Consider the following 19971-nt stretch of genomic DNA (forward strand, 5'->3'; position numbering starts at 1 on the left):
GAAGCAAATACCTGTGCATAGAACATATATCTTTTACACTAATTATATAACAAAATAGTGAGCATTACACTACATTAATGCAGAATAATTAAAAAATTAGCTTCTTTCTCAATATGTATGTAAATTCATATTTTGTGCCCACTATTTTCACTAAGAAATGGAGTCTCGGGGACAGGAGCAGCGTCTATTTTATATGACAAAATGTGAAATAGAGTTTGATGGTTTTTCCTTCAACAAAACAAAACGTAAATTATTGAACTGTAGCACCTTAAAAACTCTTTGTTCATGTGCACGGCGATTGTTTTATTGATGTTAATGTTTTTACATTTAATGCTAATTTTTTTTAATGAGGAAGAATGGAAAAGTTGTAATGTTATCTACTGCCTTATTCTTCTCCCTTGGAGTTCTGTAACTGATAAACTGTTATTCCTTAGTTGCAAGCGTCTCTTTTCTTTTTCTCCTTCAACCCCCTTGGAGCTTGGGAGCGGGGGTGGGGCCTTCAGGGCCTGGGGTCAATTCTGCATTGCATGGTCTCTTTTGTCAGGTGTAAGATGATTACTGGCATCTAAGGTTTCCTTTGAGTGAGCCTGGCTCCCTCAAACCCGCGACTTGTGCAGTTAGGCCCTCTTTTGCCTGTAAGGCCAGGCAGGGATCAATAAATGCATTTTTGCTACCTGTTTGAAATTGCAAAGAGCAGGTAATGTCAAGCATCTACTTGTCTTTAAATTGTGGCAGAAAGCAGACGACCTATATTCTACAGACATATATCCATCTGTCCATAAAACAGTCTCTGCAAGTTTCCTGGGTGGAATGTTTTCAGAATTAGAACAAGACAAGAATCATCTCTAGTTCTATCATTTTCATAATCATCTCTAAGGAGTAGTCCTCAATGAAACCACTGTATTTTTCGGAGTATAATTATAATTCCTTATGTTCACATTCAACCCATTCAACCCATTCATCCAATCTATTTATCTTTCAAAGGTCTATAACCCACATCGCTTTGATTCAACACATCATCCACTAGCTTTTGTGCCGTTTTCTGCAGGACCCAGGTAAGAAAACATACAGCTAGAGACAAAATAATTGTTAAGAAAAAGAAGAGAAGGGTGCTAGAGGATATCCATGGGACATTTCTAATGGGGGCTCTTGGGGCAAGGAACATGAAACAAAACATGCTGAAAGTTTCAGCACAGCAGCCAGTTTAGTCGCTAATGGAAAAAAAGCCTTAGAGATACTCAGAATCCTGGGGACTTCTGGTTGACGTCGCAGCGGGAATGGACTGGAAACTAGCAGGCTCTGTTGAGTCCCGTGAAAAGCCAGCCGGTAAACTGCTGCCGGGAGGCCTTCAGGTCATAGCCGCCTTGCGGTGAAGAAAGGAGAGGGGTTTCACGGACCGCGAGGAATCAGCAATTTTCTTGCTAGGTCAGAAATAGCTCTCCCGATTGGCAGCGGGGGGGTCTATGGCCTCCTCGAAGCTGGGACAACCGGGCCTAAGAATTGAATTGGAGCGGTTTTTGGACAGAATGCTGGACTGGTGAGATAATTACCAACTCACATTTAAAGGGAAAAATCTTGCAAGTGGAGTTTCAACATTCCTGAGCTTGGATCAGCAGCTATTTGGCCCTTGGAAAAAATAAAAAATAAAACAAATTGAGGCTATAATACAAAAGCCCAAGAATAATCTTTATATTTGGAAAATTGGGGAAAGCTTAAACATTCTAAAAAAATGATTTTCGGGAGAAAGTAACATTTTTATGTGTATTTTAAACTCCCTGGATACTTTGACAGACAGCTGGTTTTTATAGACTATTTTGTATGAAACAGAAACTGAGAGTGCCATCTACTGGAGGAAAAAAAGGAGTACAATATTTTAAGCCTGGTAGCCTTGATGAGTTTAATGCATAAGATCTGACTATAAAAAAACAGGAGAAGTAGCAGCTGGAAGACCTGACTTGGCCACACAGAAGAAGATGATAATTTTGACACTGAGAACATTTAAGGAGTGCTTGTGTTTTCTATTTGGTTTTTTCCCCCCCTTCTCTCTTTTTGGAAGACAGCTAACTTTTAATTTGGATTTAATTCAATTCGGATTTGACTATTTTTGAAATTGGCTTACTACTAACTCAGTGGAACATTTTATTTTTGAAGAGAAGAGGAATAACTGAAGAAAAGAAAAGCAAGGAAATTAAATAGACTTTAAATTTTGGTAAATTGTGAAAAGAGATAATTGGGGAGGTTTTAAAAACTTTAAATTGCTATAAAATGGAGCCTCGGATGTATAAAGATTTATTCTTGTTGCTAAAAATGTGTGTGAATCTCTAATAGGCAATAAAGAGACAGGAAGTTTGTTTAAACATACAGGAAAAAATAGAAGATAAATTTGAAAAGGGGAATTCAAATGAGATACAAGAATTTAAGACTATAGAGGAGAAAGAATTAAAAATAAGAATCAGACAATATCACAGAAATTTATGGTAATGTAATAAGAGTAGAGAAGAAAGGGGAAAAGCCCCTCCAAAAAATGACAAAGTTAAAAGGCAAAAAGGGAAACATTTTGAAGAGACAAGAGGAAGACCTATGTGAGGGGTGCTCAAACAATACAACAAAAAGAAATAAAAGGGATATAGAAGAGAAAGTACAATACAGATAAAAACAAAAAAAGAGAGAAATAAGACATTAAGAGAGCAGGATGAAAGGCAAATAAAAAAAATCATTAAAGAATGGGATACTATTGAAATTGGAATACAAAGCTATGTTGAGAAATGATCATTTTGTAAAGATGACTGCAACATATATAATAAGGTAGATCAGTAGATGGGAATGTGAAAGTAGGTAACAATGATAATATTAATTTTGATAGTAATTTAAATTAGGTTGGGAATTTAAAATGTTAATGATTGGGAACGGGGAATTTGAGGGATCCTTCCGGAAATGAAGCAATATGGTAAACAACTGGTGTAATTGTAAGAGAGGAGAAACAGAGGGTGTATAGCGATGTTATTTAAGTGTAAAAATAGAACAAGAAATGATAAAGAATTATATAAAGAGAATATTACGGCTGAAGTTAGAATAACAAAGTTATGGTGAAAAATGATTAATTTGTAAAAATGAATTAATAACACTTAGTTGAAGACATAAATAAAAGATGTATAGCAATGATATTTAAACTTAAATGTAATTATGGAAGAAGGTAAAGGATTATATAAAAGAGATGAATATTGATAAAGTGAGAAGATTAGAATATATTAAAATTACGATTATGAATATGATGTGACCCGGTCAACACTCTGACCATAAAGTATGTATGGTGGGAAAAAAGAAAAATTGCAATAAAACTTGTTTTTTCTTTAAAAAAAAGAAAAGCCTTCATGAAGCTAGATTTAGGATTTTAGGATTTTTTAGGATTTTATTGGGTTTTTATGCCGCCCTATTCCCGAGGGACTCAGGACGGCTCACAATAAAAAGGGGAAGGGATACAATAAATAAATAAATAAATAAACAACAATTTAAAATTATACAACAGCCGTAACCTCGAATGGGGCTGGATGGCTCAACAGCCCCAGGCCTGCCGGAGCAGCCAGGTCTTAACTGCTTTGCGGGAGGCCAGGAGGGTAGTGAGGGTCCGGATCTCCACGGGGAGATCGTTCCAGAGGGCCGGAGATTTGTCCGAGCTTCACAAAAAGAGAACTGTTGTAAAGAAAAGTTAGCCACTTGGCCACTGAACTGGAATCTTCTCTGCAGGAACTGCATTGGGCAGAACTTTGCCATGGCAGAGATGAAGGTGGCCCTGGCGCTGACACTGTTGAGGTTTGTGGTGCGGTTGGACGAGAGCCAATCTGTACGGCGCAAGCCAGAGCTAATCCTGCGGGCGGAGAATGGACTGTGGTTGCAAGTAGAACCAATCCGCGCCGAATCTTGATCAGAAATTCTATATGCGGGATTACATTTGCTGATCTACAACCTGGAATCTATATTGTAATGTGCCAGAGATGCTTTTTGCTTCTAGCTTTGTAGAAGGCAGGATTGTTATTTTGCACACATCTTTCTACCACTGTGTCTATGTCTTCTAGTCTACCAATTGCTACTCAGCCCTAGTTTATTGCTTTGCTACTGTCAGCCTCTGCTTTGCTGTTGCTTCGGCTGCCATGAAACAGGGAGGGAGGGCATGATATTTGGGAGGGGTTACTCATTGTGCTGGAGGAAGGTTCTGGAGTTCAGCTGCCGGTCGGACTACGCATGCGTGGGAGATTCCCGCCAGGACTAAGGGCACCGACATTCCATCTTCGTGATGCCTTTTGAAGTTATCTCGCACCTGACACTTGAGAGAATTATGATTGGACTGTAACTGTGATGCCAAGGGGAGGGGAATGGGCTATTCTATATATCAATCGCTTTCGCGCCTAAATATTCAGACTTCGCTTCGCTATGCCTTTAATCATTTATAATTAGTAAAAGTACACTTGATTTCCACACATGGAGTCTCATGGTCTTTCTTTCCTAATTATCTAATGGAGAGGTGCTGACAGCTACCATGAAGATCTCCAAGATATATTCTAAATTAAAGCTATGTGAAATGAACTTCTGGCTTGGTTTTAAATATTTAGGTAATGGCAATTCTGAGCCCTGGGTCAAAACTCAGGTTTTCTGATATGAGGTCTATCACCAATTCTGAGATATGCCTTGGGATAATTCCTCAGGGAATGCTCGGATCCGAAAATGAAGTGGTTTTTAAGCTTTCCAGAGCTGGGGGAGCATGAATATAGTTTTGCTTCTCAAATCTGAGCTCTGGTTCAAGAAGATTTTCTGACTGAATTCTGAGATACAGTAGTGGCCAAAATTCTGGAAACCTTTTGGAAAAGGGGTATTTTTGAGGTTTGATGGCCAATAACACTACTTTTCCTTTGAGTACCATGTTTCCCCGAAAATAAGGCATGCCCTGCTAATAAGCCCAATCGGGCTTTTCAGAGCATGCGCCATAATAATTCCTCCCCCAAAATAAGCCCGCCCCAACTATTTAAGCGCATGCGCAACCGATCCCCGCCATCGCCACTGTACCACCTACCGGTACAACTTGCGGGGCAAAAAGAGGGCCCACCACAAAAACAGCGGCAGGCAAAGCAAAGTGGTTCCCCCCGCCCTTCCCTCCCGCGCAAAAAGAGTTGCAAAAAGAGAGGCAGGCCAACTGTAATGGCTCCTCTCCTAACTTAAGAAAGTAAAGACTCTTGAAATGGATTACTTCAAAAGGAGACTTTAATTAAGCAGAATGGAAAACCATTAGAGGCAAAGCAGCATCTGAAGCCCTTTAGGCCATGCAAGTGGGATTAAGCTGATAATGGCCCCTCCCCTTTTGTCCGAATGCAGATTCTGGCCAATACACAAGTGTGAAGATGTTTCCTTAACTCTTCTGCCCTGGGAGTTGAATAAAACACACATTTCAGTCATCTAGTCTCCCGCTTAATTTTAATTTCTTCTTAATGTGTTAACAATATCATTATTGCCTCTCCAAATTAATCACATTTAACATATTATTTCCATCTATTATTCTGTTCTACTATTAATAACATCCATCCTCAGATTTAATTTTGTATATTAAATGTTTCATTTAATTAGGTTTCCACAACTAGTAATTTTACTCTATCTCCCACACTTTGTGTTAAACTCAAACCTTTGGCTATCATTCCATTCCATTCTATTAACAAATCCTTTTCTTTCTTTTCTCCTTTCAACCATTTTCTCTTAGTCTCTCAGGAACTTCATTTCTCTTATAATCTTTTCTCTCCGTCCATTTATTTGCCTTTTTCTTTTACTTGATCTTGCCATTTTTATATTTTTTTTCTTTTGAATTCTTTTTCTCTTTTTTAATTCTATTATTCTAGTGCCTCTCCCCATTTTTTCCCTACAACTTTCCTCAGTATTTTCCATTTAACTTTCCCTTTTTTGAGGCCATTTCCCTCTTGGGTATGTAACTATAAATCCCTGCATAATCATCAGAATATGTTTCTTTTTCAATCTCTTTTTTTATTTCTATGATACCCTCTTGTTTTTCATTCAGCCCCTTTTCTTTCTCCTTTTCCCCTTCTTCTTGCTCTACGTGTTCCCTCTGAGTTTCCATTATGTTTTCCCCAATTAGGGTTTCCCGTGCATTTTTTAACATATCAGTATTTCATTATACATCTAAGATTCCATATTGCCTGTTTATTTTATTTAACAAATTATTTAAGTTTTTCTTTCTTTCTATTGTATGACTTTTGTATCACATTTACTTAGTCTTAAAGTTTTCTTTTCTTTTTCTTATTCTTGTTTCCAGCTTCTAAAATCCAGTTCCACTTTTTTTCCCTTCTGCCCAGCCAGTAAGTCCAGACCCCAATACTGTTCCAAAAACCACTCCTGTTATTTCATACAGTTTCAAAGCATCCTTATCGGTTACAGTCAAGGCCAAATTGCAGGTGTATTTTCCCTATCAATTTCTGTTAGCTTTTGCAATTTTCTCTTCTCGCCACTAGATGTCGCCCTCTAAGCAATGTGTTCTAGCTGTCAAATGCTGTCAAAGTTCTATTTATTCAGTAAAAATCGAAAAAAATAGCAAAAGAAAGAAAAGAAATTCCCCCCATGTTTTTATTGTTTTTAATATTTCCAAGTCCAGTTTTGGAAGTGAAACTTCTAGAGCTTTCAGTTTTTATCTCTGCCCCACCCCCTTTTTTTTCTCTTCAAAAATCCCCCGTCTGCCAAATAGGCGCCAATTTCTGCTCTAGGTCTCTTTTAAATCCAAATTTAAGTTTTCTTTATCTTGGGTTGATCACTCTTTCACCCAGGTCCAACACTTTGTTCCAGCACCTCTCCTGCTCAGATAGCTTAATCCAGTGGCCCCAACTTTACAACGGCCATTAACAAGGACGCTGCCGCTTGGCTGTCAGATTGAAGAACTTTTGTCTTCGGACCTTCCAGGAACTGCCGGTTTCTCTCGGTCTGCCAGACGTTTCCTCTTTTTCCCCTGTTCCTCCAAAATAGATTCGGACCCTTCCTTGAATCCCTGGCAGCTGGCATCCGGCTGGGGTTTTTTGCAGAGCCCATCAGAGATCCGCTATGTTCCCGTTTCTGTTGTGGGACTCTTAAGAGCCCACACCTCCCACGTCTGTCCAGCTGAAGAACTTCCTGTCCAATCCCAGGGTGAGAAATCAACTCTCTGTGCCTGAGAGCCAATGGCTATCCATCCTACAGTGAAGCGAACCCACGAATCAAAATCTATGGGACATGCTGAGTTTGTCAGAACCCTCCATTTAATAAAGCATCAATTATGGTGGTCCCACATGAAGGACATAGAGCAATATGTTGCTAGCTGCCCAGTGTGTATAGCAGCAAAGGGCTGCCCTGGTAAGTCGCCAGGGTTACTGCAGCCAGTTACCAACCCCATGGCACACTGGAAGCTGCTGTGATCTAGGTTGTCACCAACCTCTTTTCTTAGCAAGTACATTTTTAGCTTGTCCCAAAATCTGCTCTACATTGTACTTAGCAAGGCTTTGTGCAGCACACAAAGGCTTCACGGGCTGCCAGACTGGATAATCTGAGACAGGGGTGTTGTCAGCCCTGGAGGCCATCTTTTTCTTTGGATCTTTAGAGCTGCCACATTTAGTGCTGTGGAAAAGTGGGAGAGTGTTTGCATGGAGTTGATATAATTATTTAGCCATAACAACATTCTTTCTTTGAGAGTCAAGGACGTTCAGCCTGCACCTGGAGAGGCGTGATTGGGAGGCATCTCCATTTGGGACAGTGGATTGATTGGACCAGGTGATGGACATGTGGGTGCAAGGGACTTCTTTTGGGTAGAGAAAACCCACGAACTTTCAGATTCGGGTTTTCCCAGATGTGCCAATATGACGTCTCTAATAAATTGGATCTTTGAGGAACTGCTTGCCTCGGAGTCTTACTTGGTTAGGGGGGTTATTTGGAACCCTGACAGGTGTCCAATTCATCTCACAATTCTGGCAAGAGTTTCTCAAGCTGTTGGGGACCACTCAGGGGCTGTCCTTGCACCATCCTCAGATAAATGGAGCCTGTGAACGTACGAACGTCATGTTGGAGCAGTACCTTAGATCAGTTACCAACAAAATAAGTGGTCTGACCTCTTCCCATTCATAGAAATTGCATACAATAATGCAGTTTATTGCAGTATCGGACTCAGGCCATTCTGAGTGGTAACCAACCAAGACTTTGTGGTTATACCAGAATTGCCACAGAATGACAGAATGGATTAAATCCCTTCAAATTATACCTGGCCCATTGTGCACAAGGCACTAGAACAGTGATGGCTAAGCTTTTCGGCACTGAGTGCAAAATTAGAGCACGCACGCACTGGCCAGCTGGTCTGCCATACATCTGTGCCGGCCAGCTGCTCTCTTCTAGGTTCCGGCATGCCAGTTGGTCTTCGCGCAAACCCTAAATCAAAAGAGAGCAGCTGGCTGATGTACATGCGTTCATGCGTGTGATGGAAGAACAGCTGACGATGGTGTGCATGCCCACAGCAAAACTGTTACCAAAACAATTTGTTTGAAACCAGTTGGATATGGGGGGGAAGGGCCTGGGAAAGTATGTAGGCAGTTTTTATGTGCAAACAGTTGGGACAAGTTCGACAAATAGAAATATTTTTTAAAAAGTTTAAACTGCATTTCAGTCTGCACAATTTAAAGAAAAGTGCTGCAAAATATTGTATTACTAGGTTTAATTTTAAGTTTTTAAATAATGCAGGTTTCATGTTAGAATGCTTCCTTTTAAGTAAAACATACAAAGTGGTCTTGTTTTTCAGAAGTATTCAAAATAAACACTGTAAAATCTCTTGTCCAAATAACTGGGAACAAGCATTTAAAATTTTTTACATCAGTTTAAATAATCAAGTAAATATTCCAATTATAACACAAATGTTTAGTGATATACCATAGTTGACAGATCCAATTACATCTATTTTGGAAAGACTAAAACAATGTTAAAAGTATTTTGGGAAGGAGAAATTATTAATCATAACTAATTTATGGATTAACCAAGGTTACCCTTAGAGAGACCTATTATCTATTAAACTTAGTCATGGATGGAACCCAATGTTTTATTCGAGGACTTGACCGTAGTACACATTTTAGGCATTAAAGAAAACCTACATTTTAAAAAGCAAATATGTAAATTGCCATCAAAATGAAATCTAAAACATAACATCATGTCATTGGATGTGAAATTTAACAGATTGGGACAATGATATACATGGACATAATACAATGGGAAATGTGCGAGGGCGGAAATCCTTTAGAAAAATAATGCATGAAGAAATAAAAATGACACATTGGACAAAATGTGTTAATTTGGGATATAAAATTGGATTAGAAAACCTTTCTTCCCCTGTTACTCTGTCTATGTATTTGTAAAAGATAAATTTAACATCAAAATTTGAATGTTATAAAAATATATTAGAAAATATGTGTCTAAAATCTGCTATTTTTCATGATTATTATAGGCATAAAATATATGAAACTATAACTATAAATCTGGGTAACTTATAGGTATTATATGTATCCTTCTGTAGGAGGAATTGAATTCTTGCTTACGTGTTGAAAGGCCTCCTTTGTCTGCAAAACTAGGCGTCCTCCTCCTTTGAGAGAGGCAACTGGTGATGCCTCTCCGTATGAAATGGGTTTTCCTGTTTACGGAGGTTGATAAAAGTTCTGCAGTACTTGAGTGGACCTGCTCCATTTCTCCCACTGGATCCTATAAAAATCACTTTCAAAATACACTTTTAATTGTGAGATGATGAATACTTGTAAATGTCCATACAAAAGGTAGGATAACGATGTTAGCTGCATTCATGTCATTAATTTTGTAGTTTGTAAATTCAGTTGCTTTTAATAGATTGGATACCACTAACCTCCGGGTCAGAAATAATATCAAATGGCACCAGAAATCAGATAATTACTCCGATTATTGTTATTTGGACATGTTAGTTAACAGAAACGTGAACTTATATTTTTCTATTCATTCCCAGCCCCTTAGTTATTAAGTGTTCAGAACGAATAGAATTTAAAAATAAATGCATAAAAAGCCAAGACCACAATTTGGTAGAGACCTTCCACCAACAGAATTTCCCTTTATTTTAGTTTATTAATTGGATACATAAGGAGGCACTTATTTCAAACTGCTGGGAGCTTTTTTTCTTTTTCCTTTTAAAGATAGAAAGATATATAATATAACCCCTTCACATATGGTAACAAAGAATCGAGACAACTAATCAGAGAAGTCCATGCTACATGGCAAGCACCTGTTTCTGGAGAAGAAATATATTGCAAAAGAGGTTCAAAGCCCTTAGTAACGACTTTGGCAATAGAGGGACATTTACAGGAAGGCAGTGCTGGTTATTGACATAGGATTTAAGCAAGAATAAAGGCACAAAGTTAGCACTCCGGAAAAGTCATTTGCTGTAAGACGTGAAGCAAGCCATTTCTGTTTCTGTTCACATAGAGAGAGAGAGGCGTCACTGGAAGGAAGCATTAAGGCAGATGTCTCTGTTCCACAGATCTTATCTTAGGAAGGGCAAAGGTGTGTTAAGTGGGAGTGGGCTGAGAAGTAGGTCTTCTTTAAAAAAAAAAAAAAAACTAGAATCAAAGAAGTGCCAATACAGTCCGTTTTATGAAGAAATATATACAACCGTCGCCCAGAGGGGGCAGATTGCTTTCTGCTGACAAGGCTTCCGTCTTGCTCCACAAACTCTTGGAATAATGATGGTTCTAAAGATAAGAGTAGCCAACATTAAAAAGAAAAAAAAAAGCCTTTTCAGAGACCATAGACTCCTATGAGAGTTTCTGTGGGGCAGGGGGAAATCTAATCTATCCTGGGACAGTGTTTGCCACAAAGAATCTGCCTCAACCGAGAAGCAAATATACTTCAGCTGAACTGAAGGGCAAAAAAATCTGCATCGGGAAGTAGGAACATTTTTCCGTATCTCGTCATCTCTGCAAAGATCACAGTTTCTCACCGCTTCTCTGTTGGAGATTGAGTAATTATCCTGGCCAATTTCATATTAAAATGATTAAATCATCTGCAACTGGCCATTGTTCTTTTCTAGTATTACATCAAGCTCATCCCAAATTGTATCTGGCAAACTAAGTTTGTCTCTTCCATTGAAGCATCCTCACTGGTTGTGCAAAGGGTGGCATGCATAAATCAGCACTATACCTGAGACTCAAAAACAATTTGATGCATTCCTCTTTCCAATGATTCTGTTTGATAAAATCTTCAGTTTCGTAAATCGGATTTATTAGCCATTTTTATTTGCTGTTCCATTATTTTTCAGAGCTATATGAAATATTGATCAATATTGTACTAAAATGCCATGGTGGAAAGATAAAAGTCTGAGAGGAAGATTTCACATATATTATAACTAAGGAATCAAAAGGGTGGCAGGGAGAATAGATCCAATCAACATTAATGGCGGGAGATTCTAACAAGTGTTAGTGGAAATACAATCTCTCTAGTTTTACACATTTGCAGGCATTCTCATCACAATCACTCAAGTACCTGGGGGTGGTTTCTCTATTTCCAACAAAGTGCAAAACAATTCCACAAAACAGAAGCGTCCATGTTCCCATGTGGTACGGCCACCATGAAAAACCGGGAAGAAATCAACCCTCCTCTTCCCAGAAGGGAAGACTCTGGTCATTAAATCCTTTCCTAGCCAAGACCCAGGGACACAGAGAGAAATAGAACAGGAATGCTTGGCTTCTCGGAGCTATTTACAGGTAATCAACCGACAGCATCTACTTCTTGACGTCTGTTGCTATGGTTGTGTTATTGTTATTGGAAAGAAAGGGAGGAGGAGAAGAAATGGGGGAAATGTGCTTGACGTATAACTGACCACTTACAAAGAGCAGAAGCTCTTTGTAACCGGTCAGTTATAAGCCAAGGCACATAAAGGATTACACTAAAGATTAAGCATGAGTTCTTTCCATAAGATTAAGAAGCAATGTTGCCTTCTCCTCTGAGTAGTGATCGTGGTTAATCCAGTAAGGAAGGCTCAGTTGGTCTGATAATGGTAGGCCGGTTTGGTGCTGCAGGAGGTCTTCTGCTGCAGAGAAGAGGAAGAGAGAAACAGAAGGTGGAAATGAAACAGACGTTGCCCAGGTATAAGAGCCTCAACATTCCTGCCCATTATTTCTCTGGTTCTTCTGAACTCCTATGCGATGTGCAAACGTTATAGAACTGTTGCTTATCTTCTAGACAGCCTAAGATCATTTCTCCTTTTCCTCTCCATTTCAACTTTTGCTGAATTTGACAACAGTTACTTCTCTGGATGTGAAAGGAGGCTCTTAAAGTTACACCTGCTTTCCATAGATCGTCCAACCACTAAAAAAGCTGCACTATGCCAAGACTCTACATAAGCAATTTTCTAATTATTTTAGACAGTATCTAAATCTTCTATATCAATTCAAAATGAATAAGTTTATACAGGAACAAAGACTGTGACTATTTCATAAGAACAGACTTACGCCATAGTCCAGGTTAAAAAATTAGCTAAGAGAAATCTGACCTGGCTCTTACCTGGGCACACCTGGAGGTATACCAGGTGGAATACGTGCCGGCCGGGAGGGAATTTGAGGCGGGGCTGGGAAAGGTTCATTATTAGTAATAAATGCATTTTGTGCTACAGGACGCAAAGGAATGGGTGGTGCCACGAAGGAGGATGAGCCTGCTGCTGGCACTGGAATCAAGGGAGGACCAGGCATGGGTCCCCTCACAGCTGGGGGTCTTCCTGGAGGCAACACGGTAGAAGGAGGCCTGCGCTGAGATGTTGGGCTGTAAGAGAAAAGAAAAAGGACATATTAAAATGTTAAAGTTAGTATAACAGAACTCCAAATAATATCAATCATTTTCAGACAAAGCAGACAACAACGTGTGAGGTTTATTTCAAAAGCAACAGAAGAATATTCTTATAGGTAAAAAATATCCACTACACAAAAAATCTTATTTTGATGAACAAAATTGTGACAGAATTAGAAGCTGACTAACAAACGCACACGGAAGAATGTGTATTTAGTTCAGTGTTATCGTTCTAGTAGTGATAAACCAACTGCAGAGTTCCAAATGAAGGATCTGGACCAATCCCATTCAGCTGTGAGTCATTGGTGGCTTTTGGCTTTGTGATGCTCCATATTTTCATCCTTTCCCTTAACAAATAGCATACTAGAACCAACTCCTATATCGACTCACCTGTGCCCACCACCTCCCGACTGCAGCCACGTATCATCCACAGGAGGAGGAACTGGGGTGGAAACCGTACTGGTGGTGATGTCTCCAATTATATTCAAAGCTTCCTTCAGGGCATGGTACATTCGCAACATGTCGTCCCTGCGCTGTGCCTGGTCTGCTGACTCCTCCATCAAGCTGTTTTGGTCTGCAGAGGAGTATAAGTAGGCCAGCAACTCCGAGTGGATGAAATCCTTGGTCTGTGAGGGACAGGTAACATTGGGTGCACAGGAAATGTAATGCTTTCCAACAACAATAGACTGGGTTGGGTAGATCAAGTGGAGTAACCTCAAGAGGCTGGTTTAGATCCCAACCCTGGCTATCTATTCCTTGGAAATAGTGAGGAGAGAGGACACTTCCCCCAGATGGGATGCTGCACTCAACGATTCTGAAGAAGACTGTTCTGGCTTCAATGATCTACTGCATTATGGAAAGGTTCCCATAGATCATATGGTTATTTTAGTTCATATAATACATGAATAAACACTGTTTAAAAAACAACCAATACCATAATGGCTGAATTCACATAATACATTAAATAAAAAACAAATTAAAGTTTAAAACAGGAACAGACAACCTTTAAATGGCAAAGGGTTACATTAAAAAAACCCTATATTTTGGCCTCATAACAGGGTACCTGATTATGTGGAACACATTTTCTTGGAAAATCAAGTTAAGTGTAGCTGCCAATATTTTTTTTACACAATGGGGGATAATGTTATGTGGGTAGACTGAAAGTATGAGAGGCGAAAGAAGCATCACAGCTGTCTATGTGCTTCAATATGTGCACGTAAGAATCTAGGCCCATTGTAAGTTGTATAATCAAATTTCCTAAGGAACCTCTTTGTAACCATGAAAAGGTTCCTTAGGAAATTTGATTATACAACTTATAATGGGCCTAGATTCTTACTGTGTTCCTACGAGTGAAGTTGGACTAGTTCCAATTAAAACTCGTGCTGCTCAGTGCTGGCCAGGCTGGGTGCTAACTAAGCCTGCAGGGTCTCATGGCAGAGAAGCCGGTCTTTTATTCAGATGTGGCGAAGCTATTTTCCTTACATCTCACCTTTTTATAGTTTTACTGGCTTCTGAATAAAAGATTTCGGCTCCTCTGCCATGTGGGCCAGCCTCTTCTGGAGCTCTTCGAAAAGTAAGTACAGTCAAGGCATTGGAAATAGGGTGGGGAGGAATAAGTGGGATCTGGGATGCTAGCAAAGTAGGGCCCAGGACCTGTGGAGATCCGGCGGGACAGTATGGGGGGGGGGGGGGGAATAGGCAGGGGGAAAGTTGCAACATTTCTACAGTTGGACATAAGGGTGAGTGGCCACATAACAGGTGGCATTCAGCAGGTTCTGACCAGTTCTGGAAACTGGAACGGAAATTTTGAGTAGTTCGGAGAACCGGTAAATGCCACCTCTGACTGGCCCCGCCCATGTCTATTCTCGGTCTCCTGAGTCCCAGCTAATCGTGAGGGAATGGAGATTTTACAGTATCCTTCCCCTGCCACGCCCACAAAGCCACGCCCACAAAGCCACGCCCACAGAACCAGTAGTAAAAAAAATTGAATCCCACCATGCATAACTTTGGGACCAGGTCATAAGTACTTTTTTTGGTGTGTGTGTGTGTGTGTGTGTAATTTTGATTGGTCGCTAATTGAACTGTCATAACTCAATGACTCCGTGTAGTTTCCTCCCTCTGCCACCCTGGCAAAATAAATGATCAAGGCATAGTTACATTATTTATCATGAGATGCATTATTGTCTTTGGCATAAGGTCTCGGATAGATTTGTTGATGATCCCAACGTATGAATCAACAAGATTGCGGATAGTTTCTACTTGGCGTTCCAGTTGAGGATCCATGGAAAAGGTGTTTTCCTGAGCTCCATCTTCATTTTCTACCTGTGTATAGGAAAAACGGACACTATTACAAGATAAAACGTCCAATGCCTCCAGCAATCAGAGCCACAGTCCTTTCATAGGTTAAGTGAAGGTCTGCTACGCAGCTTTCAAAAAGGCACATGAAGATGGCAGACTACAATGCTAATGCATAAAGCCGATAATGTACAAATATTATTCTTTACCTTCTTCTTGCATTAAAGATCATACTGCGAACTTCTTTTGCATCTTATTATTCCTCTTAAAATCTATTTTTATTATAAATTTATTTTCTACAGGATAACCCTTTTTAGCAAATAATGCATCTTGCCCTACTCATTCACCTTCACTTAGAGGTGGAATATTTAATAAAATGAAAAAAAATGTCTATAAATTATGAGGAGGCAGCAGTTTCTGCCTTAGGTTTAGAAAAACTATGCAATTCTTATACGGGCAAATTATGTTAATTACTTCAAACCCCAAGCTGATTATCTCCTTGATTCCTGCACTATGAATAGAAGAATAAAAGTTATCTCAGCTGAGTATGCTTCACATTTCATTTTTGTGTTTGTGTGTGTGACAATAAAGACTGGATATCTGGAGTGTCTCAAAAGAATATTGCTTTGTCATTATTTTTTGACTCATAAATATTTCTTCAGTCATATCAAAACTAAAAATCATCCTTGTTTAGCAACTGAAAAACGCAAAACGCAAACTTCCTGAGGTTACATGAAGAGCTAGTACAGCTGTGTGTCTTGTCTTTTTATGTACACTGAGAGCATATTCACCAAAGGCAAATTCCTTCTGCCCAATCAAGATTTCTATTCTATTCTACTCTATACCAATGGGGTTCTGTTCCCATGTTTTGGGAACCTGGTGCCTCAGCACCGCTGTAAATTCCTTTCTCAGGGCTGGCGTACTTGAAGGGAGGCAGATGGCTATTTTACACCTCTGGTTCCTGTTAGTGTCCATACTCCCCCATTTTCCACAGCGTTCTTTCACACCTCCAGCACTCTTCCCCTCCCAAATCCCCCCAGAAGTTGCTAGTGAGCTTCAAAGGAAGTGAAGATGAGCAGCTGATAATTTCGCCTAACAACTGCTTTGCTTAGAGATGCAAATTCTGATCCCTATTAGGGCAATTAATCAAAAGCTACCTATACCCAACTCCTCCTGAGGACACTTAAATCATTTAAGATGTTGCTGATTTTCAAGGTTGTATACTCCTGATTTTAGGCATAAGGTACTTCCAGAAAATGGCACCAACTGATAGGAAATTCTTCAGCAATTCCCTCACTCCCCCCCTTCAACTAAAACTCTGAACAATATTTACTTGGTCTTTCTCAGGATAAACTCCAGCACGAAGGAAGGAGGCCTTCCAGCTATCCACGTCGTCCTGAGAATCGCAGGCAAGTTCAATCTGACGCAGATCTTTGTATACATTTCTAGAGTAGAAATGGACAATAAAAGAATTTACCCATCTAATTAAACGAGAGAAAATATCAGCATCATGAAATAAAGTAAGAGAAATATCCTACAGTCTGTATTTACTAAACATAATTTTTGATTTGTTTGTAATGACATTAGCTGCATATTGATATTGCAATGATATTCTTCTATGATTGGTTCACAGAGGTCATTTGAGTGAAAGTGTTTGAGTGAACATTATACAGTATGTAGCATGAAGAATAAGAATATGAAAATTTAATGGGAAATGGAAAAACATACAGAGAAGTTTTAAGATATGCTAATACCAATAGAAAGAAAATGTCTGTTTGCTATTGCTGGGAGAAGCAAGAATAGCTAAGTACAAAGTGGGCACTTCACCCATTTTGTAAAGTGGAAATGAGAACTGAGTTCAAGGAGTCCACAAGTTACAACAGTACTCTGGGCTGGAGTTTTCATTGCTAAGCAATATGGTTGTGAAGCCTATCATAAGACCGTGTTTAGCAGCAACTATTCTGGCAGTCCCAGATATCACTGTTAAGTGAGGACATAGACATTATTAAGCAATACTCCTGCATGATGGCAAGCCTCCAACTTCCTGCCAGTTTCCCAACTGACTGTGGGAAGTTGTGTTTCCCAACTGTGGGAAGCCTGCAGGGTACATCAGAAATCATGATTCATGACCATGGCTGACTATGATGATGATCTAATTTTGAGCTGGGCCTCAAGTACCAGATCACAATCACTTGAATGAGGGGATGCTGTGAGAGCTTGAAATCCAAGCACTGGTTCTAAGTACCATTCAGTCAGCATTATGGCAGCTTTGATGCAAAATTTATTGTTTCCAGTATCTTCCCAGGTATTGATGTTAGGTTGACTGGTCTGTAGTTTCCTGGGTCTGTTTTTATTTTTCCTTTTTTGAAGATGGGAACCACATCAGCTCTTTTCCAATCCTCAGGTAGTTCCCTGGTGCTCCAGGATTTTGGAAGATAGGGTACAATGGTTCTGAGATGACATCTGCTAGCTCCTTCAGAATTCTGTTAGGCAATCTATCAGGTCCCATATGATGTATGTATGTATGTATGTTTGCATATTTGTATATTTGTTATGTATGTATATATGTTCCAGCATAACTCTGGAACATCTTGAGCAATTTCAACCAAACTTGGTACACAGATGACTTACTCTCTGGAAAGAAATACTGTGGGAGTAAGACAATCCTAACACCCCTAGGGGTGTGTGTGTGTGTGTGTGTGTGTGTGTGTGTGTGTGTGTGTTCAAGCATAACTCTGGAACACCTTGAACAATTTTAACCAAACTTGGTAAACAGATGAGTTACTTTCTGGAAAAAAAATACTGTGTGGGTGAGATATCTTTAGTACCCCTTGGTGTGTGTGTGTGTGTGTTTTCATTCCAGCGTAACTCTGGAATGCCTGGGCTAATGAAATGAAAAGGAATGAATTATATCTATAGTGTCAAATCACAGTACTTTCCATAGTGATACTGTGCGTTTTGGATTCAAGCTCTGTTAAGATACAGCCTGTTGTGCCTTAAAATGTCTTCTACTGTACACAATGGAGTTGCCATCGTAATTCACAGTACTCCACAAGGGGTCTCCCTCTGGTAAGTGGGATTGGTTCTTAAAAAACAAACAAAAAACCCCTAGGCCTTCAGTTTCAAGCAAAGAGGGCAAGTTGTCGGGAGAGGCAGCTGCTAATGCAGACAATTACCTCAAAGTCTGTTCCCTGTAGAATTTTTCCCAGGCTGTTGGCCAGGGCAATTCTCACCACAGTGAGTGATGGCTTTTCCTGTCTAATACAGGATTCAGATAAACAAATCCTCAAGCAGCGCTGGGTCATCAGCTAGTTATATTATAATTGTCAACCCTGAAGCTGACCTATGACTCCATCATAGTTGGATGGAGTAGATGGGAACCTCAAAAAAAGAATATAAACTGTTGTATGAATATATGGGAAGTAAGGTTGGCTGTCAAAAAAAAAGGTATAGTGAATGATAGTGCAAACTAAAATTAGACAAATTTCTTCTGTTTGTGGTTATTTTGCCTCCAATTTCTTTTGCTTACTATTTCTTCTTGTTCCATTTTGCATTTTATTTGCCCAAAATGGGATAATGTGAATGTATATAAGTGTGAAACTGTAAGAAAAATCAAATGATGAAAGATTCTTCAAATCCTACAGAACCCTAACTAACCTTTATATGATCATAATAGTTTGTGTCATTTTCAACAATCTTTTTTTTCCCCTTGAATTTCATATGCTTCTCTATTTCATTTCTTTCCAGATGTTTTCAAATACAATTCTTATCACTGCTGACCATTGCCCAAAAAGCAACAACTTAGGAAATGGCTCTAACTATTCTACCTCTGCTCACCTGTGATCTAATTTTCCCTCTTCATCTAACCAGAGTACTGTCCATGATTACTTTTTAAAGGAGATTTTATGAGTTATTGTATAGGCCAAGAGAAATGCACTTTGTTAAATCTCTTTTCAACAGCTATATTTTTGCAGCACAGCTCCAACTTCCGTCATGTAATATGTAACAAAAGATAAAGTTAAATTTGGTTTAACTATCAAGATATAAGCGTATCTATGAAAGGTGGCTAAAAGCAAGAGAAAAAAGCACTATTTGATTTTCATCACTAATCTTCCAGTGTTTTTGTGCAAATGCTATTACTCTGCTGTAACACAATGCTATGTTTTTATAAGACAGAAAAATACTTGCAACTTACTTCGAGAAAAAAGAGAGGGGGAGATTCAGACGGATATAAACACTAATCTGCAAGTCTCCGTCATTTTGGTTTTCTGGCAAGTTCATCCATATGAGTTGAGGCAAGGAATTTAAACAGCTTCTTATAAAGATCTAGACTGAAGGGGGTGGTTATTTTTACCTTTGTTCTGTGTTAAAAATGGCAAAGACATGCTTGTTAGACATGAAGCCCTTCTCCACATCTCTTATTTTTAGGTTATCTAGAGGCAGCATATATTTCTTCTCTTTCTCCTATAAGAGAGAAAAAGTTACATGTAATTTTTCTTTGTTCCTTAAAAGGTGAACTCAATACTCTAATAAGAAGGTTCTGTGTTAAAATGAAGAAAATGAAAAGAAATCAATTGATTAATGACAAACTATTTCCAATTCTACATTGGAAAAACCAGAGTTCTAGTCTTGCATACATAGTCTCTTAGATTGAGACCAAAACACTTGTATTCACAGTTGACCAGAGATATATGATATAAGATATGACATAACATTCCTCTTAAGGTCATAGAAATAATAAGATACCATTTTTTCCAATGGCTGAGCATTTTTTTATTTCTTCAATAGTTTTTTTCTTCCTATCTTTCACCAGATATTTCTGGT

General features: G+C 39.1%; 2 protein-coding genes across 12 annotated transcripts in view; one reads left to right on the forward strand and one right to left on the reverse strand.

Annotated features, from left to right (window-relative positions):
- Positions 1–4475, forward strand: part of CYP4F22 (cytochrome P450 family 4 subfamily F member 22) — a 32367-nt gene extending 27892 nt beyond the window's left edge. The window contains exons 11-12 of one of the 2 annotated variants that reach the window (XR_015696091.1): positions 985–1055; positions 3745–3823. Coding sequence is in view for 1 of the 2 variants with exons in the window: in XM_087711077.1 (XP_087567203.1) it covers positions 985–1055; positions 3745–3922 (249 nt within the window). In the remaining variant the exon portion in view is untranslated. Of the gene's footprint in view, positions 1–984; positions 1056–3744 lie in introns of both variants that reach the window. The other variant, XM_087711077.1, reaches the window with a different exon arrangement.
- Positions 4476–10617: 6142 nt separating this feature from the next.
- DNM2 (dynamin 2) overlaps positions 10618–19971 on the reverse strand; it is a 75232-nt gene continuing 65878 nt past the window's right edge. For 7 of the 10 annotated variants that reach the window (XM_087711079.1, XM_087711083.1, XM_087711081.1 and 4 more), the window contains 6 exons: positions 19502–19611; positions 16481–16592; positions 15010–15174; positions 13243–13478; positions 12574–12828; positions 10618–12100 (listed from right to left, as the gene is read on the reverse strand). In XM_087711079.1, the coding sequence (XP_087567205.1) occupies positions 12031–12100; positions 12574–12828; positions 13243–13478; positions 15010–15174; positions 16481–16592; positions 19502–19611 (948 nt within the window). In that variant the 3' untranslated portion in view covers positions 10618–12030. The remainder of the gene's footprint in view (positions 12101–12573; positions 12829–13242; positions 13479–15009; positions 15175–16480; positions 16593–19501; positions 19612–19971) is intronic. The other 3 variants (XM_087711085.1, XM_087711084.1, XM_087711080.1) reach the window with 1 other exon arrangement.

The sequence above is a fragment of the Thamnophis sirtalis genome, unplaced genomic scaffold (genome assembly GCF_051295495.1).
Source record: "Thamnophis sirtalis isolate CommonGarterSnake01/CBP01778 unplaced genomic scaffold, rThaSir2_p1.2 scaffold_3, whole genome shotgun sequence".
Classification (NCBI taxonomy): domain Eukaryota; kingdom Metazoa; phylum Chordata; class Lepidosauria; order Squamata; family Natricidae; genus Thamnophis; species Thamnophis sirtalis.